General features: G+C 44.0%; 1 protein-coding gene across 1 annotated transcript in view; it reads right to left on the bottom strand.

Annotated features, from left to right (window-relative positions):
- pik3c2b (phosphatidylinositol-4-phosphate 3-kinase, catalytic subunit type 2 beta) overlaps positions 1-23,910 on the bottom strand; it is a 68,914-nt gene that overhangs the window by 14,394 nt on the left and 30,610 nt on the right. Inside the window, exons 12-19 of the mRNA XM_036950085.1 lie at positions 23,691-23,813; positions 20,663-20,833; positions 20,476-20,584; positions 18,085-18,227; positions 14,261-14,449; positions 6,873-6,966; positions 6,637-6,731; positions 3,620-3,908 (exon numbers count right to left, since the gene is read on the bottom strand). Of these exons, the coding sequence (XP_036805980.1) occupies positions 3,620-3,908; positions 6,637-6,731; positions 6,873-6,966; positions 14,261-14,449; positions 18,085-18,227; positions 20,476-20,584; positions 20,663-20,833; positions 23,691-23,813 (1,213 nt within the window). The remainder of the gene's footprint in view (positions 1-3,619; positions 3,909-6,636; positions 6,732-6,872; positions 6,967-14,260; positions 14,450-18,084; positions 18,228-20,475; positions 20,585-20,662; positions 20,834-23,690; positions 23,814-23,910) is intronic.

Genomic DNA, 23,910 nt, shown 5'->3' on the forward strand with positions numbered 1-23,910 from the left:
GTATTGATCTCCTTCCGGGAACCACCCCCCCCCCGGGGTAGACTATACTCTCTGTCGGCTCCCGAACGTAAGGCTCTCGAAGATTATTTGTCTGTAGCTCTTGACGCCGGTACCATAGTCCCCTCCTCCTCTCCCGCCGGAGCGGGGTTTTTTTTTTGTCAAGAAGAAGGACGGGTCTCTGCGCCCCTGCATAGATTATCGAGGGCTGAATGACATAACAGTGAAGAATCGTTATCCGCTTCCTCTTATGTCTTCAGCCTTCGAGATCCTGCAGGGAGCCAGGTTTTTCACTAAGTTGGACCTTCGTAACGCTTACCATCTCGTGCGCATCAGGGAGGGGGACGAGTGGAAGACGGCGTTTAACACTCCGTTAGGGCACTTTGAATACCGGGTCCTTCCTTTCGGCCTCGCTAACGCTCCAGCTGTCTTTCAGGCATTAGTCAATGATGTCCTGAGAGACATGCTGAACATCTTTGTTTTCGTTTACCTTGACGATATTTCCGCTGAAGGCATTAAGATGGATCCCGCTAAGGTCCAAGCTGTCATTGATTGGCCCGTCCCTAAGTCACGCGTCGAGCTGCAGCGCTTTCTCGGCTTCGCGAACTTCTATCGTCGTTTCATCCGTAATTTCGGTCAGGTGGCAGCTCCTCTCACAGCCCTTACTTCTGTCAAGACGTGCTTTAAGTGGTCCGTTTCCGCCCAGGGAGCTTTTGATCTCCTCAAGAATCGTTTTACATCCGCTCCTATCCTTGTTACACCTGACGTCTCTAGACAGTTCGTTGTCGAGGTTGACGCGTCAGAGGTGGGCGTGGGAGCCATTCTTTCTCAGCGCTCCCTCTCTGACGACAAGGTCCACCCATGGGCGTATTTTTCTCATCGCCTGTCGCCGTCGGAACGTAACTATGATGTGGGTAACCGCGAACTGCTCGCCATCCGGTTAGCCCTAGGCGAATGGCGACAGTGGTTGGAGGGGGCGACCGTTCCTTTTGTCGTTTGGACTGACCATAGGAACCTTGAGTACATCCGTTCTGCCAAACGACTTAATGCGCGTCAGGCGCGTTGGGCGCTGTTTTTCGCTCGTTTCGAGTTCGTGATTTCTTATCGTCCGGGCTCTAAGAACACCAAGCCTGATGCTTTGTCTCGTCTCTTCAGTTCTTCAGTAGCCTCCACTGATCCCGAGGGGATTCTCCCTGAGGGGCGTGTTGTCGGGTTGACTGTCTGGGGAATTGAGAGGCAGGTAAAACAAGCGCTCACTCACACTCCGTCGCCGCGCGCTTGTCCTAGGAACCTTCTTTTCGTTCCCGTTCCTACTCGTCTGGCCGTTCTTCAGTGGGCTCACTCTGCCAAGTTAGCCGGCCACCCTGGCGTTCGGGGTACGCTTGCTTCCATTCGCCAGCGTTTTTGGTGGCCCACCCGGGAGCATGACACGCGTCGTTTCGTGGCTGCTTGTTCGGTCTGCGCGCAGACTAAGTCCGGTAACTCTCCTCCTGCCGGCCGTCTCAGGCCGCTTCCTATTCCCTCTCGACCGTGGTCTCACATCGCCTTAGATTTTGTCACCGGACTGCCTTCGTCAGCGGGGAAGACTGTTATTCTTACGGTTGTCGATAGGTTCTCTAAGGCGGCTCATTTCATTCCCCTTGCTAAGCTTCCTTCTGCTAAAGAGACGGCACAAATCATCATCGAGAATGTTTTCAGAATTCATGGCCTTCCGTCAGACGTTGTTTCGGACAGAGGTCCGCAATTCACGTCTCAATTTTGGAGGGAGTTTTGCCGTTTGATTGGGGCTTCCGTCAGTCTCTCTTCCGGCTTTCACCCCCAGTCTAACGGTCAAGCAGAACGGGCCAATCAGACTATTGGTCGCATCTTACGCAGTCTTTCTTTTCGCAACCCTGCGTCTTGGTCAGAACAGCTCCCCTGGGCAGAATACGCCCACAACTCGCTTCCTTCGTCTGCGACCGGGCTATCTCCTTTTCAGAGTAGCCTCGGGTACCAGCCTCCGCTGTTCTCATCTCAGTTCGCAGAGTCCAGCGTCCCCTCCGCTCAGGCTTTTGTCCAACGTTGCGAGCGCACCTGGAAGAGGGTCAGGTCTGCACTTTGCCGTTATAGGACGCAGACTGTGAGGGCTGCTAATAAGCGTAGAACTAAGAGTCCTAGATATTGTCGCGGTCAGAGAGTTTGGCTCTCCACTCAGAACCTTCCCCTTAAGACGGCTTCTCGCAAGTTGACCCCGCGGTTCATTGGTCCGTTCCGTATTTCTCGGGTCATTAATCCTGTCGCAGTTCGACTTCTTCTTCCGCGATACCTTCGTCGCGTCCACCCGGTCTTCCATGTCTCCTGCATCAAGCCCGTCCTTCGCGCCCCCGCTCGTCTTCCCCCCCCCCCCCCCCATCCTTGTCGAGGGCGCACCCATCTACAGGGTCCGTAGAATTTTGGACATGCGTCCTCGGGGCCGTGGTCACCAGTACCTCGTAGATTGGGAGGGGTACGGTCCTGAGGAGAGGAGTTGGGTTCCCTCTCGGGACGTGCTGGACCGTGCGCTGATCGAGGATTTCCTCCGTTGCCGCCAGGTTTCCTCCTCGAGTGCGCCAGGAGGCGCTCGGTGAGTGGGGGGGTACTGTCATGTACTGTCATGTTGTGTCTTGTCTCTGTCCTTTCCCTTCACCCTGTCTCCCTCTGCTGGTCGTTGTTAGGTTACCTTTTCTCCCCCGCTTTCCCCCAGCTGTTCCTTGTCTCCTCTTGACTACCTCGTCACCCCTTCTCCCACCTGTTCCCCTTTTCCCTCTGATTAGTCCCCTATATCTCTCTCTGTTTTTGTTCCTGTCCTTGTCGGATTCTTGTTTGTTGTGTTTCATGCCTGAACCAGACTGTCGTCATGTTTGCTGTAACCTTGTCTTGTCCTGTCGGAATCTGCCGGTCCGTCTGAGCCTACCTATGTTTGGTAATTAAAGAAGCTCTGTTTAAGTTAATTCGCTTTTGGGTCCTCATTCACGCACCGTAACACATGTTGTTTTCAAGTACGTGTCTGATTGTCTCGGGTGAATTACATCTTTACTCATCGGATGCTTCTATAACCAAACGAGTCCTTGCATACAAACACCTTGGTATTTGGATAGACAGTGATTTATTGTTGTAATACCACTGAGCTTGTTAAGAAACTAAGACTTAAATAGTCTGCTCCACAAACTTCCGACTTACCTAACTAACATCATTGTTAAGATTGAAAATGACAAGTTATCAAACCCGTTCACAGGGTTGGTTAACTCTGGAGACTCCTTTGGTGTTTAGGGAGTTAGGTAAATCAGCCTTTCATTTCCTTGCACCTTTCGTGTGGAATGATCTAGAATACACTTTAAAATAGGAGGAATTGGTGCCTCTAGGGCATTTCAGACAGTTGTTAGGGGACCTTTTAACTGAAGAATGTGTCCGTTTTTTGATTGTGTAAAGCTTTTCGTGTATAATAATGTGCATTTTATTGTGTATATGAATGTGTAGCTTAATGTGTTTATTGTATTTTGATGTGTATTGCGGTGCATCTGGGAAAGAGACTCGGTCTCAGCATTGACTCCCTGTCAAAATAAAGATGAAATAAAAAAAAAATGAAATAAAAATAAACATGTACCTGTATGTTGACGGCTTTGACCAGCATGCCAGGGTTGAGGGGGAGACGGCAGCTGCTGCTGACTGAGAAGAACTGCCTGACCTCCTCCAGTCCCTCCCGAAGGATGGCCTGCCTGCTGGAGGGAGAGGTGTCCCGGACACGTTGGGCTACTTTAGCCAGGATGGTGACCAGCCAGCACTGTCTGTCAAACTCCTCCCTGAGTCCCCGACCCACACAGCACAGCAGGCCTGCTAACAGGTGCTGGTACCTCCCACTGAACTGACTGTCCTGCAGAGTGTCCTTCAACAACCTGGGAGAGCGAGAGAGAGAGGTTCAAAACACGTAAAGAAACTGTTTTATAACAATTGCCGTGTATCCATCCTTTTTTCCCTTGAAGCAAGCACAGATCTATAAATGATCTGGTGGTCAAAGTAATGTTACCATATTTTTTTTTCTTCACAAATTCAAACAATTCAGGTCTGTATTCTTAAAGTAATGTAGGAAAGAAGAACGCATTTCTGAAGTACACCAACAGGGCCAATATCTCCCTGGCTACTGGAATTTTGGAATTTAATTTAACATTTCTTATAAAATCAAAAAAATTTGCAGTCAGTCTCTCCTCTACTTTTAGCCAAGAGAGACGGGCATGCATATTATTGGCCGTCTGATTACAGTGAAGAGTACGATGTGCCGCTCTGTTCTGGGACCACTGCAGTTTTGTCTAGGTCCTTCTTTGCAGCACCTGACCATATAACTGAGCAATAATCAAGATAGAACTAGAGCTTGTGGGACTTGCTTTGTGGAGTGTGGTGTCAAGAAAGCAAAGCATCTCTTTATCGTGGACAGAACTCTTCCCATCTTTCAAACCATTAAATCAATATGTTTTGACCATGACAGTTTACAATCCAAGGTCACACCAAATCATTTTGTCTCCTCAACTTGCTCGACAGCCACACATTATTCATTATCAGATTCAGCTGAGGTCTAGAACGTAAGTAATGATTTGTACCAAATAGAATGCTCTTAGTTTTAGAGATGGTCAGGACTAGTTTATTACTAGCCACCCATTCTAAAATGGACTGCAACTCTCTGTTACGGTCCCTTGTGCAGTACTGTATATTGTGTAAATATATAAAATTCTGTACTTTGTGTTCTGATGCTATTGTGTTAAGTCATTTTTAAGAATCCATTCAGAAAATCCTAATGTATACTACATAAAGTTTGTTCGGCATTTCCCAATCTGTCCAGCAGGTGGCGACATGTCTTCAGGACAAACATGCATACAAAGTGTCAATGATCTCGTACATTACTGCATTGTCATGTATGGGCTCCAGTGCAGTACTGTATGGTTAAAGGGGTGTTTCTGTGAGCGAATGTGAGTCATGAGATGACTGGTCTATGTGAATTAGAGGTGGTTGTATGTACAGTGCCTTCAGGAGGTATTCATACCACATGACTTATTCCACATTACAGCCTGAATTCAAAATGGATTCTTTATTTTTTTTCTCACCCATCTACACAATACCCCATAATGACAAAGTGAATACATGTTTTTGGAAATGTTTGCACAGTTATTGAAAATTAAATATAGAAATATCTCGTTTGCATACCGTGCCTTCAGCAAGTATTAACACCCCTTGGCTTTTTCACATTGTTGTTTTACAAACTGCGATTAAAATATATTCTGAAGAGCTTTCCACACACTGGATTGTTCATCAAAATTCTTCAAGCTCTGTCAAATTGGTTGTTTATCATTGCTATACAACCTTATTCAGGTCGTGTCATATATTTTCAATCAGATTTAAATCAAAACTGTAACTCTGCAGCATTCACTGACTTCTTGGTAAGCAACTCCCATGTAGATCTGGATTTGTGTTTTAGGTTATTGTTCTGCTGAAAGGAGAATTCATCTCCAAGTGTCTGCTGGAAAGCAGACTGAACCAGGTTTTCCTCTAGGATTTTGCATGTGTTTAGCTCCATTCAGTTTCTTTTTTATCCTGAAATACTCCCCAGTCCTTAACGATTACAAGAATACCCATAACCTGATGCAGCCACCATCATGCTTGAAAATATGAAGAGTGGTACTCAGTAATGTATTGTATTTGCCCCAAACATAACACTTTGTATTCAGGATAAAAAAGTTAATCGCTTTGCCAAATATTTTGCAGTATTATAATATTTGTATTCTGTACAGGCTTCCTTCTTTTTACTCTGTCAATTAGGTTAGTATTGTGGAGTAACTAAAAAGTTGTTGATCTATCCTCAGATTTCACCTATCACATCCATTCAACTCTGAAACTGTTTTAAAGTCACCATTGGCCTCATGGTGAAATCCCTGAGCGGATTCCTTCCTCTCTGGTAACTGAGTTAGGAAGGACTCCTGTATCTTTGTAGTTACCGGGGTGTATTGATACACCATCAAAGTGTAATTAATAACTTCACCATACTCAAAGGGATATTCAATGTCTGCTCATTTTATTTTTACCCATCCACCAATCGGTGCCCTTCTTTGCGAACCATTGGAAAACCTCCCTGGTGTTTGTGGCTGAATCTGTTAGCAATTCACTACTCGACTGAGAGACCTTGAAGATAATTGTATGTGTGGAGTACAGAGATGAGGTAGTCATTCAAAAATCATGTTCAACATTATTGTACAAAGAGTGAGTCCATGCAACTTATTAAACACATTTTTACCCCTGAACTTATTTAGGCTTGCCATAACAAAGGGGTTGAATACTTATTGACTCAAGACATTTCAGCCTCTCATTTTTTATTAATTTGAAAAGATTTCTAGAAACAAAATTCCACTGACATTATGGGGTTGTGTGTAGGACAGTGATACACAATCTCAATTTAATCCATTTTAAATTCAGTCTGTGACGCAATAAAAATGTGGGAAAAAGTCAACGTGGTTTGAATACTTTCTGAAGGCACTGCACGTGTCATGTATACATGTGTATATGTCTGCGAGAGCCTACATCAAGTTGTGTTTGACAGAGAAGGCTGAGTGTACGGCTGATATCTGAATTCGGTCTCACCAGAAGAGGTAGTGCGCGATGCGCATGTCCCCTATGGCTCTCCGTAGCAGGAAACGTACCAACGGGCTATCAAGGTAACACTCATATTTCAGAGCCTGAGAGAAAGCGAGAGAGATGGTTAGAGAAAGGTGCAACGGAGAGGTGTAAGAAATATGGATATAGCTCCACATAGCCATTTGATAAGGTGTTCGTGAAGTGTTCGTAAGACATTCAATAAGCATTTATAAAGGTTTTACCTGCACCAGTTGCGGCAGGAAGTCCAGCAGCTCAGGGTCAGAGATGGTGTCCATCCACTGCACTGCAGTACGCCTCAGCTCCTGATCAGGGAAGCTGACAGACATTTGAATCCATTATGCATTCAATTATTACATTGTTTCAATCCAAAATGACGACATATTTGAGAGGTCAAACAAACGCATGGACTTATCCTTTGAAGATAAATAGACAACGCAGAGGATGAGAGTACTAGAATGAACGACCAATAGGGAATTGTGAATGTAAATGGAATTTGGGTTTCAGTTCAACATCTGTTTAGAATCTGTGGATTGTCACTCCTGAACTCAGAGCTACGTGTGCTACGCTCTGTACATTGAGTCTGGGGCAGGATACTTGTTATTTGGCCATTGGTCCAGTTATACTGCAAGGACATCTGATTGGTCAACCCCACCAGACTAGGGTGGGGGGTTATAAGTGGCATCCTGTTTCTTTGTTCGGTGGAGAAAAGCTGAGGACAGGGGAGACTGAACGTCTATCTCCCAGCATAACATCTATGATTTGTCCTTCTCAAATAAACCTATTTTTCTCCCCCTGATTTGCTTTGGAGTTTGTATAATTGAAGAATAACATCAATTGCTAACACTTGGTGCCGTGACCCGGATGATTTGCTCTGAACAACAACAACCAGAAAAACGTATCACCTGTGTGTTGATCCAGAGGAAAGAGAGAAGGCTGCGCGCAACCCACTTTGGGGAGTCAACTCATAATCTCCTGATTGACGGCAGAATTGCTGGGTGAGTCTGGACCAATATCATTTAAAAAGAACCAAATCGGGTTCAAAAAGTGCATGCAATGAGTGATATGTATCTGTGATGTATAAGCATTCAAGTCCTTTGTTGTATTACAGAGTTTAGTCCTTTGTTGTATTACAGAGTTTAGTCCTTTGTTGTATTACAGAGTTTAGTCCTTTGTTGTATTACAGAGTTTAGTCCTTTGTTGTATTACAGAGTTTAGTCCTTTGTTGTATTACAGAGTTTAGTCCTTTGTTGTATTACAGAGTTTAGTCCTTTGTTGTATTACAGAGTTTAGTCCTTTGTTGTATTACAGAGTTTAGTCCTTTGTTGTATTACAGAGTTTAGTCCTTTGTTGTATTACAGAGTTTAGTCCTTTGTTGTATTACAGAGTTTAGTCCTTTGTTACTCGATTAAAAGGTTGGAGTCCTTACTCTATTAAAAGGTTTGAGGCATCTTGTTTTGTGAAACCTTCTTGTTGCACAGAAGTGAGTTGCTAGTGAAGTAGCCATTTTTACACGTGTGGTTAATGTAAGCCTTCAACAAGCTCCTAGTGGTGAACATAAGTTATGGGTAGCCAGGCCCTACAGAAACAAGTTGTGTTCTAGAAGAGGTTTGAGTCCTCAAAAGGGGTTATATAAATATATATATTTTGGGGATAAATACATATATAAACATAGAGATATATATTATACAACTTTGGAAGTTAATATTATGACATTGCAGAGAGAAAATTGTAGTTTGAAAGCTCTTGGTGAACAAATAAAGACCTTAAAAGGAGAAATTCCCTATTGCAGCAGGAGACACAGGTGAAAAAGTCAGACGTGACCCCGACCTGTGGCCTCTCTGTTCTCCAATCTATCCTCACATTGAGTTGTGTAAGGCAGATCAGGTTTCAAGCATCTGGTCAGCACTGCCTGGCATTGAGTCAACAGATTCTGACAGCAGTGACGAACGATGTCTTAGGCCAACCAGAACACAGGCTGTAAAAGGGAGGAAAGACAAACCTCTAGAGACAGTAATCACACACAAATCAGCATCTCCAAAACAGTTGGATGAATGCTCAAAAACTTTGAAGCATCCACGAGATGTGGGTGTCAGAGTTGTGCAGGTTCTGAGTGAAACCAACAACATTATTCGTTCAGTAGAAGAGAAACCTGGTGTATGTTATTATTTGGGGATTTCGGGTCACTGGCAACGAGGATGTCGGAAAAGAAAACGTAATTTTATGAAAAGTGGAATCGAGAAGAAGGGCCCATCTAAGTGAAAATGGAATCAGGACAACAGCCCCAACGGCACAATGTTGTTGCAGAAATTTAAGAAGCTCTCTTTGGCTCAGCAGCAGAGTTTGCTGGACGCTGTGGAGGTAAACTAACAGACCCCCTCTTACATCCCATCTCAGCTGGTGTACATACAAAATCAAATCGGATGGAATATATGTGAATATGACTGTTAACAACATGGCAGGAGATTTTTTTGTAGATACGGGTGCTGAAGTCACTGTATTATATATATATATATATATATATATATATATATATACAGTATCTTATGTTAAACATATATGATATGTCCTCAGTACACAAGCAAGAAGATGAGAGCAACAGGAGTGGGGGGGGGGGGGGGGGGAGACGAAGACACATGTGGAACAAACCAAACCATTATCAATTTCTATTGGTCCAATGAAGATTGAAGCAGGCTCTACAATTCAGAACCATGCTATCTGGACTACGAAGAAAAATGAGTGTGGAACTTTGGATATGGAATCAGTGTGCTTGACAGGTGCTGCCCTACCTTGCACAAAACAATATCCCATTAGCAAGGAAGCTATGGACGTGACTAAAGTAGCGATTAAAGATCTAAGGGACATGGGTATAGTTGAAAAGACCCGGTGTAATCCAGCTACTCTGGTGCTTCCTCCAGACACCACATTACCTGAACACCGACTGTTGTGAGTTGGTTTTGTATCAGCTCTCTGATGGGTTTATAGAGTCACTCGTTGGAAAACCCTGAGCTTATCTTATACACAGACGGTTCACGCAGTATGGAGGGGGGTGTGAGGCAGGTAGGATGGGTAGTTACTACAAGGTGATCACACCAGGCACGTTAGATTTGAAGAAAAACAGAAGTTCACTTTATGAGTGACATAAAGCTTAACTATTGCATAGAACTCTTTAATGGGGAATAACTCCCGAGGGGGGACATGACGCAGTGCCAGGACAGTGGGTGATGGTAAAAAAATATATGTGACAGAGACATTAGGGCCAAAATGGGAAGGTCATTATCAAGGTCAGCAGTAAAAGTCCAGGGAAAATCACGATGGGATACATGTCATTCCCTGCAAGCTTGTCCATTTTGATGACAAAAGCGGAGCCTGGAGAACAGAACTGATTGATTAGCAATTGGGGGCCAATCTCGGGTGAAGAAGCACAGTAAGATGATCAGAACCTGATACGCTTCTATGTTGTATACTGCAGTCCTCATATTAGGGATATCTAGGTGAAATATCCATTTCTCTTGAAACCAGGACATGTTACTTTCACTGTTTCGTTTCCTTCATTACAGGTTATGAGAATCTATCGTCTGAGGCTGCAGCAATATCCCTTGACTGTACCTGAAACGATACAAGCTCACCGGTGAAGTGCAACCAGTGGAACGGAAGAAGAATTCCTCACTACCAACAGACTGTCAGAACATCATTTTAAATAGTTATCTATGTGGGACTGATACCAGTGTGGAAGAGCTGGTCACTTTTAAAGGACGTGGTGAATGAATACCTTGTCAATAGGATAATTGAACATTATGGTCTTGCAGACAAGTGAAAGACGCTTGAAACTATTTTCCTTGCGAGTTTCCTCCTAATACAGGATGTGGGTTGTGTTTCCATTTCTAACACAGCGATGGATGAGGGACACTCGGAAGTCAATACGTTTCTAGCCCTCTCTACGCTATGCCACGGTAGTCAATCAAAGTAGTTGCTGGGTTTGTACGTACGCACCATTCACATCACGGGCAGGTATTCCAAAAGGGTCTATTCCTTTTAACCAGAGTGAAATGTTCGGTATATGGAGAGATGTTAATTGGTATAAGACAAATACTGGTACTAATTTGGGTAAGAATGTTGCGCATCAACATGCGAGAGTACCTAGTTCTGCAGATATGTGCTGGAGGAGGCCTGAGACTCCTGGATATGTGTCCATTCAACAACATGTGGATGAGTTGGGGGTGGAGCTGACATCCTGGAGTGGTAGGTACCTTCCTTCATTTGAGATTACCAATGACACTAATCAGCGACCACCGTACCTAGTTATTACACAAGCCTCTGCTGGCTGCTTATGTTTGAACCTCTTTGGGCTAGGGGGCAGTATATTGACGTCTGGATGAAAAGCGTGCCCAAAGTAAACTGCCTGTTACTCAAGCCCAGAAGCTAAGATGTGCATATAATTAGTAGATTTGGATAGAAAACACTCTAAGTTTCTAACACTCTATGTTTCTAAAACTGTTAAAATAATGTCTGTGAGTATAACAGAACTGATATGGCAGGTGAAAACCCGAGGACAAACTGTTTCCAATGACTGTCATGTTTAATATGAGGCGAAAACCTCACAGATTGCAGTTCCTAGGGCTTCCACTAGATGTCAACAGTCTTTAGAAAGAGTTTCAGGCTTGTTTTTGGAAAAATGAGCTAGAATTTGTAGTTTTTCTAAGTGGCTCCCATTTTGGCTGTAGAGGTTTCATGCCCGTGGATGAGAACGCATTCTTTGTTGTTTATCTCCGGTAAAGACAATAACGATTCTCCGTCTTAAATTCTATCGTTTATTTACGTATTAGGGTACCTGAGGTTTGATTATAAACGTTGTTTGACTTGTTTGGAGAAGTTTATTGGTAATGTTTGGGATTCATTTTGTATGCTTTTTGATGGACGGAAACCGGTGGATTATTGAATGAAGCGCGGCAGCTAAACTGAGCTTTTGGGGATATAAAGTCAGACTTTATCGAACAAAAGGACCATTTGTGATGTAGCTGTGACCTTTTGGAGTGCCAACAGAAGAAGATCTTCGAAGCTAAAGAATTTATTTTATCGCTATATCTGACTTTCGTGGCGCACCTGCCTGGTTGAAAAATGTTTTTAATGCTTTTGTGTACTGTCCTCAGATAATCGCATGGTGTGTTTTCGCCGTAAAGCGTTTTTGAAATCTGACACAGGATTAACAAAATGTTAAGCTTTATTTTGATGTATGACACTTGTATTTTCATGAATGTTAAATATTACTATTTCTGTAATTAGAATTTTGCGCTCGGCAATTTCATCGGATGTTGTCGAGGTGGGTCGCTAGCGGAACGCCTGCGCCAGAAAGGTTAATAGGTCACTCTCTCTGAACTTATCTCAACTGCACCAGGACGCATTTGTCAAAGTAGGACAGAATAAGTGTGATCAGACAACAGATCTATCTATCTGTCTGTGACTGGTTGCGGAATGTCTAATGGTCTGTTGAAGGTCTGTTGAATTGACACTCAGTAATGGCAACAATGGTATGATAGCTCCTGGAACTTACTTTATCTGTGGATCCTATGCCTATTCCTGGTTACCAAAGTTGTGTCAAGGGTTGGGTTATTAGGGCCGGGTTATTTGGGACATGTCGTACCCCATGTAAGACATTCTGTGAATTCTCTTTTTTCACAGCGTCATAAACGTGTGATTACAGAAAGGGAGAGATTCTTTGCGATTGCTTTTCCCTCTTATGATGTTTGTAAAATAGCACGGGAAGTTATGCATATAGCTGACTCTTTGGAAATCCTAGCTAATAGTACAGTTAAGAGTCTTGAGTTAAACGGCGGCAGGGTAGCCTAGTGGTTAGAGCGTTGGACTATTAACCGGAAGGTTGTAAGTTCAAACCCCCGAGCTGACAAGGTACAAATCTGTCGTTCTGCCCCTGAACAGGCAGTTAACCCACTGTTCCTAGGCCGTTATTGAAAATAAGAATTTGTTCTTAACTGACTTGCCTGGTAAAATAAAAATAAAATAAAAAACACAGCTGAGATGGTTGCCATTTGGACAGTGGCAAAGCAAAATCGTTTGGCCCTTGATTATCTTCCGTCCGAACAAGTGGTTGCATGTGCTGTTACTGTTGCATGTGCTGTACAAATATTCCTGATCATCCTGAGGAAATAACTGACCTAATCCAAAACTGAGGGTGCTAAATATCATGATTACAATCTAGATGATTTAGGCTTAGTCATGTGGTTGTCTTCCACATTCGGTACATGGTGAAGTTTTTTGGTAGGCTTGATACTTCCAATAGTGGGAGCTGTGGTTATTTCTCTCATCCTCATCTAGGATATCAATTGCCCGATGTTTGTCTGCTAAAATCTGATGGTTACGAGATAGGGAATATCATAAGACTCATCAACCGTGTCCTTTTGGAGACGGGTGTCAGTAGTGTTCACAAGAATGTTGTTCGGATCATAAGTATCTTCATCATCACACCAAGCAAGCCTAATGATTGTGGTCAATGTGCCCTTGGTAACTGTCCTCTGTGCTGTAATGAAACATGCTCTCTCAGATGTGGTAACACACTTGTTAATACCTCTTTTCTATAACTTTGTGTGAAATCTATGTCTTATTGCAACAGCATTTAAAATATGCCCGTTGTGTTTTATAGGAATGCAAGGTGTTTAATGTGAACAATTTTATGCTTATTGCAAATTTTTATATTCTGTCTATTTTTTCATGCTTTCTATTGTTTTCTAAAAATACATTTTAAGTATACTTGTTTTTTAAATGGTCTAGGGGGAGTATACGAATATTTTGCAGAGGATGAGAGTACTGGAAGTAACGATCAATAGGGAATTGTCAATGTAAGTAGGAGTTGGGTTTCAGTTCAACATCTGTTTGGAATCTGTGGATCCTGGCGAGTGTTGCCCCAGAAACCATTGCCTGGCAACCACACACACGCACGTGCACAGTTCCCTTACCTGAACTCAGAGCTACGTGTGTGCTACGTTCTGTACATTGAGTCTGGGGCAGGATACTTGTTATTTGGCCATTGGTCCAGTTGTACTGCAAAGACTTCTGATAGGTCAACCCCAGTGGGGTTGGGGGGTTATAAGTGGCATCCTGTTTCTTTGTTCGGTGGAGAAAAGCTGAGGACAGGGGAGACTGAACATGTATCTCCCAGCATAACATCTATGATTTGTCCTTCTCAAATAAACCTATTTTTCTCCCCCTGATTTGCTTTGGAGTTTGTGTTATTGAAGAACATCAATTGCTAACGTCCTCATTCATATTTGAACTGTAATTCTAAAAGGTGAGTGATGCATGTGATGCCTTGCATGTTGCCCTGCTGAGGTGAGTTCATGGTGTTTATGTTCCAGAACAGGATTCTAAGCAAGTCTGGTCCACTCCCGTCTCTGACCATGTCCCCAAACTGCCAATGTGTCTGTTGTTTACACAGTCCTAACACAACATGACAAGGTCGAATGGCGACCGCAGGCCTTCTGGTGACCGTTGCCTACTGACTGTTGCCAAGGTGGCTATTTCCCTGACGAGTGTTGCCCCAGAAACCATTGCCTGGCAACCACACTCACACACACACGCACGCGCACAGTTCCCTTACGTGGCATGCAGAAGGCCCAGTGCGTCGTGGTGGTTGAGACATGCCCACTGGCGGAGCAGGGCATAGATATCTGACAGGCATGCCCACTCCCAGCGGGGGGCACTAGCCAGCACCAGGGGCAGGGCACCACTCTCTGACTGGCAGAACGAACGTTTCTCCCACAACAGACGCTTGTCCTCTGGAGTCAACCTGGGCAGATAGATTGGAGAGAGTGAGGAGAAACATAAACACCTTCTTACATGCATACTTAGCTTGAGAGTGAGAGAAAGAGAGGGGGATGTGGAGAGGGGGAGGGGTATAGAGGGTAAAAGGTAGAGAGGGGAAGAGGGAGTGAAATAATGCATACTTGGAATACTTTCTCACAATGAAAGGAAAAGAAAGAGGGAAAGAGAGTGTGGTGTTGTTTACTGCAGCATTAGATGGCCATTCTCCACTGTAAAAAAAAAAAGATAGATTACCTTGGTATAAATGTGGCCAACACGTATCAATGATGTCTTTGTTCTGTCTTCATGATAACATTACTTTGTTTCTCCTTGCTTTGGCCACCCTCATTTGAACGCGGTTACACCAATGGAAAAAAAACTATCAAGCTGAATTTGAAACAGGCATGAAACAAAGACAAAAAGAGACTGATCGGAGCGGGTGTGTAAGGGAGAGGGGGACAGATGGAGAGAGGGAGTAGAGGCGAGACAAAAGGTAGAGGAAGAACGATAAAGACAGATAAAATGACTGGGAGAAGGGAGAATAAACAGTAGATGTACCTCGTGGAGAAACCGTGAAAATGTCAACTGAAAACTAAAAGGTCAGTGAGTACATTCATTCTCATCACACACACACGCGCTCACTCACACACACGCTCACACACACGCTCACTCAACACACACGTTAATCCATGTTTGTTTGAATCTCTGCCTAAATCTACACACACGGGTTTCTCTAACAGCTCTAGCAGACACACACAGGGCAGAGGGCTGTTAACGTATGATGAGTTCTCCTTGGTACGGTTGTTTCCATTGGCTGAATATACTGTGTCATTGTTGGGATTGGATGATCCAGCTGGACAACAGTTGTTGCTATTGGATGAGCTCCTCTAATCTACTTCCTGCTTGGAGCCTGATACTGGATGGCACTGAAGCCAGTACACTTGTTTGGAAACACTGCACCTTAAGAGAATGTTCTTCAAATAATTGTTTGTCAACACTGATATATCCGTTCTTCTTCATCTGCCTGTAGTTGCCATGTAATATTAAACTTATCCTGACCATAAATGGTCATTTGTTGAAGTTTTGAATGTGTGCACATTGTACGTTCTAGTCAAAAGCCAACGTTATTTAGAGGTAAAGAGAGGGGAGGGAGACCTATCTCAAAGTGAACATCAAACAGACAGAGACACAGACACAGACAAAGACAGAGACACAGACAGAGACACAGATAAGAGCACATCTCCCTTCCTTCCATCCAAAGGCATGCTCCAAAGCCCCAGAAAAAAAGATTATACTTGGAAGTAAACAAAACACACACTGGTCCAAGATAAACACGGTTCTGTTTATCTCTCTCACAACAAACAGGAAACAGATCATAAACTATGACAACCACTAATGGGCTAAACACTATACTGAGATATGGTGAATAGACACACATACAAACAGACAGACACACACCCTTCTCTATCCAGGGAGGGTTTGAGTTAAACGTTGTTGACACACTCCTCAGAGAAGGCCAGCGGAGCTCCCCAAACACTCCTAGTTTCTTTCTACCTCTCTTAGGAATTCAGATCACCGGTCTGATTAATATTCAGTGACCTTTTCTTCTCTTTTGTAAATGGTGCACACACGCAAACACACACACGGGACAAAAGAGGAGAGGGGGATGGTGAGACTAGAGGGGGGAGGAGAGAGGGGGTATAATATCATCTGGGGAGGATTCACCACCAGCTGCTGCTATGACATCACTCATCAACTGGACGGATGGATGTGGATGTGGACCGCTGCTGCAATTAGATATTTTTGTTGTTTTTACCATAAAATCTTCATTTAATCAGAACCAGTCTTTTTGATCAGACATTACAGGTTTATATTTACCATTACCATGTGTTGGTGAAAAGGAAATCATGTGTGTCGTAGAAAAATCTAATACAAAAGTCATTAGTGCAGGTGCAAAAATAAGTGAGCCCCAAGTTGCATTGGTTAAATCAAGTCGGCGAGCAGAATCAGGTGGGTAAATAATCGGGTACCAAATGACCCAATGAAAGGAGAGATCGTTAGTAAAGAGTTTGGGCGGGACTCTGATCAATACGGATCAGAAACCTGGTCAGTTTGGTGTTACCCATCCAGGTGAATGCAAAGCATGCCATGCCGAGAGGAAAGGAGTTCTCAAATCATAAAATCATTCAAAAAAGATTTGAGCTTTGAGGCAAATCATTTACAAACGGAGAGCACTTACCATGACAGCAACTTAGCCTAGAAGTGAACGCCCTTCCACAATATCCCCAATAATAAATCAGGTAAAAGCCAACCCAAACATAACGTCTAGACATTTTTGACCTTTTTGGTCAGAATCAACACAGCTATGTTTGGCAAAAACCCAGCACTGCCTACCACCAAAAGAACCGTATCCCAACAGTCAAGGAAGGTGGTGGGAATGTCAAGATCTGGTGCTGCTTTTCCTACTCTGGACCTGTACGACTTCACATCATTAAAGGAAACCATGAATTCTGAGGTATACCAGGTATTCCAAATTCTGGAACAGAACGTCAGGCCATCAGTCAAGGAGCTAAAGCTGGGCCAAAAATACATCTTCCAACAAGACAACGACCCAAAGCATTCAAGCAAATCTACCAAAGAATGGCTCAGGAGAAAGACGACTTGTGTTTTGGATTGGCCAAGTCAAAGTCCTGACCTAAATCCAATCGAGATACTGTGGCAGGACCTGCAGCGGGGAGTTCATGCCAGACACCTCTCAACCCTCACTCAATTGGCTGAGTTCTGTAAGGAGGAGTGGGGGAAAATCCCTCAAAACAGATGTTAGAGACTGATTACTGGCTATAGGAGACTCCAAGTTATTGCTGCTAATGGAGGTGCCCCAAGCTATTGACTGAAGGGGTTCACATATTTTTGCACACATCAAATCTGAGTATCTGTTAAATAAACCACTTTTGTTAAATAAACAACGAAAATATCATATTTTTTGGGTTTCTGTCATTTACTTGGAATGTCTTTATTACAAATTGGGGTTTAGATCAGGATTTTCTATGTTTATTTTAATATTTTACAGCAAACTCCTGTAGGGTTCACATACTTTCAAGCAGCATTGCATCTCCTGTCTGTCTTCCTGCTCTGTCCACTATTAACCTAGCCTGGGTACCATTCTGTTTGAGATATCATTCCACTCTTTGCCATGTTTAGCATGACACGGACTTCATGGAGTTGAATGTCAGCAAAACAGGTTCTGGATTTCAGGCTACTACTAACCTATTAACGCCCCTCAATAACGTCTACAGCTGTTGGGTTTGAACACTAGCACAAAAACATACGATACTCTCTAATGCAGCGTAACAGTGACATTATAATGACAAGTGGTAATAATGTATGTCAGTCTATCAGGGCTGTTCTGTCATTCCATGGAGTGAGTGAGTGAGTAGAAAGGTAGCGTGTGAGAGAGAGAGAGAGAGAGAGAGAGAGAGAGAGAGAGAGAGAGAGAGAGAGAGAGAGAGAGAGAGAGAGAGAGAGAGAGAGACAAAGAGAGAGAGAGAGAGAGAGAGAGAGAGAGAGAGAGAGAGAGAGAGAGAGAGAGAGACTGACTGACTGACAGTGTGGTAGTCTCACCAGAAGAGTGATTTCTTGTGCAGTACATCCTGCAGTTGTCTCTGGCTGTGCTGGTCGAGTCTGGAGAAGTCATACTGGGGACTGAACTCTGCGGGAGGGGGGGTGCTAAAGCGCACCTCAAACGACGACGTGGGAAAGTCCACCTACAGGAAGAGGTCAGAGGTTAGGTGTCACACTAACAACAACATTAAGAGTGTTCATGAAGCACTCAGCCGGACTCCATCACCTCCTTGATTACCTGCCCTATATATGTCACTCCCTTTGGTTCCTGTCCCAGGTGTCATTGTTTCTGTTTCATGTCTGCGCGTTGTTCGTGTTTCTTGTTTTGTATTATGTTTTCATTTATTCATTAAATGATTCACACCCGGATCTTGCTTCCCGACTCCCAGTGTCGTCCATTTTTGAATAATGTCGCAGTAAGTAACAAAATGTGGAAAAAGTCAAGGGGTCTGAATACTTTCCGAAGGCACTGAGTAGAAATAGACTTCTGACCTGACTGTTACAGAGCAGATGGACAAGGTAACGGATAGATGAAGAGATGGAAGAGGAACAAAATGATGTGAGGAATTCATCCAAGGAAAGTAGGAGAGAGAAAAAAAAGAAAAATAAGTAAAAGCCGAGAGGGGAAAAGCCAATGGGGGAAAGAGTTTGAGGAAGAAAGACAGAGGCCTAAACAGAAGAGGAATGTAAAAAAACAACTAAGAGAAAAAAGTCAGAGGGTAATGTTAGACGGTGTGCACGTACGTGTGTGTATGACGGTGTGCACGTGTGTGTACGTGTGTGTGCACGTGTGCGTGAGGGGGTTACATTCGGGTTAATGAGAGACAGATGGACGCCAGGCCCCAGATGTGTCTTATGCGATGTTCGTATGTGTTCGTAAGCATGTGTTCTGCCATCAGTGATGAAGAACGAAACCTTAAATGATGTCACCACGCTAATGAGGAGACTGATTGCAGCAACACACACATCCCATTTGAACACAGGCCACTGCACTGAGACAAAAAGCCATAGGGCACCAGAGCCACGGGCCAGTTGGCACTGTGACACACTGGGCTGGCACTGCAGGAGGGACTGAGTTTACACTACAATACAGCTGAGAGGAAACACTGTGTGTGTGTGTGTGCGTGCGTGACAGAGAGAGAGAGAGAGAGCGATAGAGAGAAAAGAGGATGTGTGTGTCAAAAGGGAGGGTATAGAGAGTCTAATATGAAGGGCGAGTTTTGTTGGCCAGAGCAGAGCTATCTGACCTACTTTCAGGTCCCTTCTGCAAGCAGCAGTAGCTCGCGCGCATGTGTGTGCGTGTGTGTGTGTGTGTGCGTGCATGTGCTTCTGTGTGAGCGTAAAGGTCCACATCTGTGTGTAGGTGTACTACACAGGGCTGGGCGGTATGGCCAAAATACTGCACCATATCACTATATTGTTCTTATTTTTAACGGTATTTTACGTTTCTGAAAAATACAAGTTCTAAATATGTTTTATGAGAAGTGCATGACTCTAGAATGGCAAAAAGAATACATTCTAAGTGAATTGAAATGTAATTCTCCATTCTGATGGTTTTGACGTAGACAGGCACATGCAGGCAGTGATGAGGAGATTTGTTTCCCCTCTCAGTAATACACATGATCTCAAAAGTGTTCTGGTTGTGCGGGTGGATGGTCCCTAGACTCGAGGCTGTATGTTAAAGTTATATCTGTTTATCTTTGAGGTCCAAAGGCCAAAGACAGATTGTTGTTGCGTTCTGTGGAACACCGTGGGTTCTTTAGTAGCTGACAAAGTTGTTTTGATTTCCTGATGCTGTGTATATTACTGTGACATTTTCTCTGCTTCTGTTTTGGAGGTGTCTCCCTGTTGTGACTTGTATGAAACCAGATTGATTTATTATTGATTATATCCGCAAATGCTCATCTCTTTTGTTCACCTGAAAATCCCCTTAACACCATTCATGCTCCACAGGCCATAAAGACATCAAATGTTCATATGTTACACAACCAGGAGGACTAACATTGTACCTGTAACGTGTGTGTGTGTGTGTGTGTGTGCGCGCGTGCATGTCTTTTATAGATTGCTCTTTGGACCAGGAGCTAAGGTAGATGTTTTATTGCAGCAGATCAGTCTAAAACCTCTCTAAGTCCCCATACAGTACAGTAAGCTGTAAAAGGGAGCGAGAGAAAGAGAAAGGGATAGGAGAGCAGAGGAAGAGAAAGAAAGAGATTGGGAGTGAAAAAAGTGGATAACAAACAGGGAACTACACCCTGAAAAACAAATTGACGTAGATAAGAGAGAGGAAGGAAGGACGAGGAGGAGGAGAAATGGTGTGTGTGTGAGCGTGTGTGTGTGAGCGAGCGTGTGTGTGTGTGAGCGTGCGTACGTGAGAGAGATTAGGCCAGTTACCTGCAGGATGACGCTGTCAGGCTGGCTGAAGTTGGGGGAGCTGGAGCGAGTGTTACTTCCTGGGGTGGCAGGCCACAGACCCAGTAGCTTCCTCCCACACGTCAGGATGCTGGGGGAGACACAGGATGACGGTCATCCCACCGACACGCACGCACAGACACACAGAGCCTCCTGAACTGCTACTCACTGTCTGAAGTTGAAGAGGGGCATGGTGACCCAGCCCAGAGAGTCGATGCTCCTCCGCTGCTTGCTGCCCTTCTCCTCCGCACCTCCAGGGGGTGGTAGAGCGCTGGCATACAGAGTCACCGTCAGCTGGGTCTCCCTTGGCAACTGGTTAATCTGCACTGGCAAACACACCCTGGGGGGGGCGAGAGGGACAGGGGGAGGGAGAGGAGAGAGATGCAATGGGAGAGGAGGGTAAAGAAGCATATAAGGGGAAGAGAGGAATGGAAAAGGAAAGAGGGTAGGGGGTTGTGAGAGAGAGAGAGAGAGTTGTACTTGAGTCCTTGTGAAATGCAGTATAAAGTAAATTCAAATTTTACTACAAGAGAGTAGTACCACTGTAACTGTTAGTCAACAGTAAATGATCCCATCTATTATATTTAGCCCTGTGTCATCCACATGGGACCCGTGCGCTTTCAACATGAAAGCGAAGAACACATTAAGAACTCTGTTGGAATTCGAAAACTTCAAAAAGACTAGTTAGCATGAAAGGAGCTAGCGTCTTGCTAACAAAAAATAGCCGCGTTATAAAACACACACCATTGCCAATGGGGGTTCTATTAGCATGCGTCGCTAACTAAGAAAACATTGTCAGTTATGCGGCCAGACTGTGGGCTACATTATGGACGGGTGCCTCATAAAAGCCTCTCACGATAAGATGTCCAGCCAAACAGTTTACTTTCAGGACTTTTATACAAACAACAAACCAAGAGCTGTTTGAGGAAGGCTACCTTACAAAGATGTAGATCTATGCACTCCCTCTCCAAAGCACTCCGGACAGAATTAAACAAAATTCCAGGAACTTTCAATAAATTCCCTGGTTTTCCCCAAATCCCGGGTTAGAGGATTGTTCAAACAGCTCTTGGTTTGTTGGTTGTAACTTTTATTGAAAGTTCCCGGAATTTTGCAACCCTAAACTTGGCCTATTGGTTTTTATTCCACCTTATCTTAAGTGGCTCCATCAAGCCGGACAGGGTCAAGCAGTCTTCTCGGGAAGTGGTGTTTTACTGTGAAGGCTTTGCACTGCTGTTGTCACATCTGGAGATGTCAGCACCACTAGGTCAGCTCAGGGTTGATAATCCACCAGAACACTAAATCCACCGGATACCGGAGGATTCAAAATATCCTTACAATAGACGCTAAAAAAAGATCCCAACAACAGTGTCTTCAAAAATAGCCCCAGGGACAATGCATTAAGGACATGAGGTAGGGGTTGGAGAGATCAGAAAATAGCCCCAGGGACAATGCTTTAAGGACATGAGTTAGGGGTTGGAGAGATCAGAAAATAGCCACCGGATGCTGCTGCATAGCTACCTTCACATCTCTTGTAAAGGACATACAGTGCCTTGCGAAAGTATTCGGCCCCCTTGAACTTTACGACCTTTTGCCACATTTCAGGCTTCAAACATAAAGATATAAAACAGTATTTTTTTGTCAAGAATCAACAACAAGTGGGACACAATCATGAAGTGGAACGACATTTATTGGATATTTCAAACTTTTTTAACAAATCAAAAACTGAAAGATTGGGCGTGCAAAATTATTCAGCCCCCTTAAGTTAATACTTTGTAGCGCCACCTTTTGCTGCGATTACAGCTGTAAGTTGCTTGGGGTATGTCTCTATCAGTTTTGCACATCGAGAGACTGACATTTTTTCCCATTCCTCCTTGCAAAACAGCTTGAGCTCAGTGAGGTTGGATGGAGAGCATTTGTGAACAGCAGTTTTCAGTTCTTTCCACAGATTCTCGATTGGATTCAGGTCTGGACTTTGACTTGGCCATTCTAACACCTGGATATGTTTATTTTTGAACCATTCCATTGTAGATTTTGCTTTATGTTTTGGATCATTGTCTTGTTGGAAGACAAATCTCCGTCCCAGTCTCAGGTCTTTTGCAGACTCCATCAGGTTTTCTTCCAGAATGGTCCTGTATTTGGCTCCATCCATCTTCCCATCAATTTTAACCATCTTCCCTGTCCCTGCTGAAGAAAAGCAGGCCCAAACCATGATGCTGCCACCACCATGTTTGACAGTGGGGATGGTGTGTTCAGCTGTGTTGCTTTTACGCCAAACATAACGTTTTGCATTGTTGCCAAAAAGTTCAATTTTGGTTTCATCTAACCAGAGCACCTTCTTCCACGTGTTTGGTGTGTCTCCCAGGTGGCTTGTGGCAAACTTTAAACAACACTTTTTATGGATATCTTTAAGAAATGGCTTTCTTCTTGCCACTCTTCCATAAAGGCCAGATTTGTGCAATATACGACTGATTGTTGTCCTATTGACAGAGTCTCCCACCTCAGCTGTAGATCTCTGCAGTTCATCCAGAGTGATCATGGGCCTCTTGGCTGCATCTCTGATCAGTCTTCTCCTTGTATGAGCTGAAAGTTTAGAGGGACGGCCAGGTCTTGGTAGATTTGCAGTGGTCTGATACTCCTTCCATTTCAATATTATCGCTTGCACAGTGCTCCTTGGGATGTTTAAAGCTTGGGAAATCTTTTTGTATCCAAATCCGGCTTTAAACTTCTTCACAACAGTATCTCGGACCTGCCTGGTGTGTTCCTTGTTCTTCATGATGCTCTCTGCGCTTTTAACGGACCTCTGAGACTATCACAGTGCAGGTGCATTTATACGGAGACTTGATTACACACAGGTGGATTGTATTTATCATCATTAGTTATTTAGGTCAACATTGGATCATTCAGAGATCCTCACTGAACTTCTGGAGAGAGTTTGCTGCACTGAAAGTAAAGGGGCTGAATAATTTTGCACGCCCAATTTTTCAGTTTTTGATTTGTTAAAAAAGTTTGAAATATCCAATAAATGTCGTTCCACTTCATGATTGTGTCCCTCTTGTTGTTGATTCTTCACAAAAAAATACAGTTTTATATCTTTATGTTTGAAGCCTGAAATGTGGGAAAAGGTCGCAAAGTTCAAGGGGGCCGAATACTTTCGCAAGGCACTGTAAGTGGGAAACAGGCTGTGTTTGGGTACATACCTCTGGTCCCAGACCACCAGGTGAAACAGGTACTTGCTGACCTGCTGTTTGCTGGTGTGCTGCGGGGCACAAAGTTCCGCCCCTCCATGGGTCAGAGAGCATGACAGGAAGAAGCCCTCGTAGCTAACAGGAAGAGGAAGAGGAGGTCAGCCAATGGGACAACAGAGTAGATGATAGTCATTATGAAACCCCATTGGCCTATGTATGTAAACGCTATTAT

This window comes from Oncorhynchus mykiss, chromosome 17 (assembly GCF_013265735.2).
Source record: "Oncorhynchus mykiss isolate Arlee chromosome 17, USDA_OmykA_1.1, whole genome shotgun sequence".
NCBI lineage: Eukaryota > Metazoa > Chordata > Actinopteri > Salmoniformes > Salmonidae > Oncorhynchus > Oncorhynchus mykiss.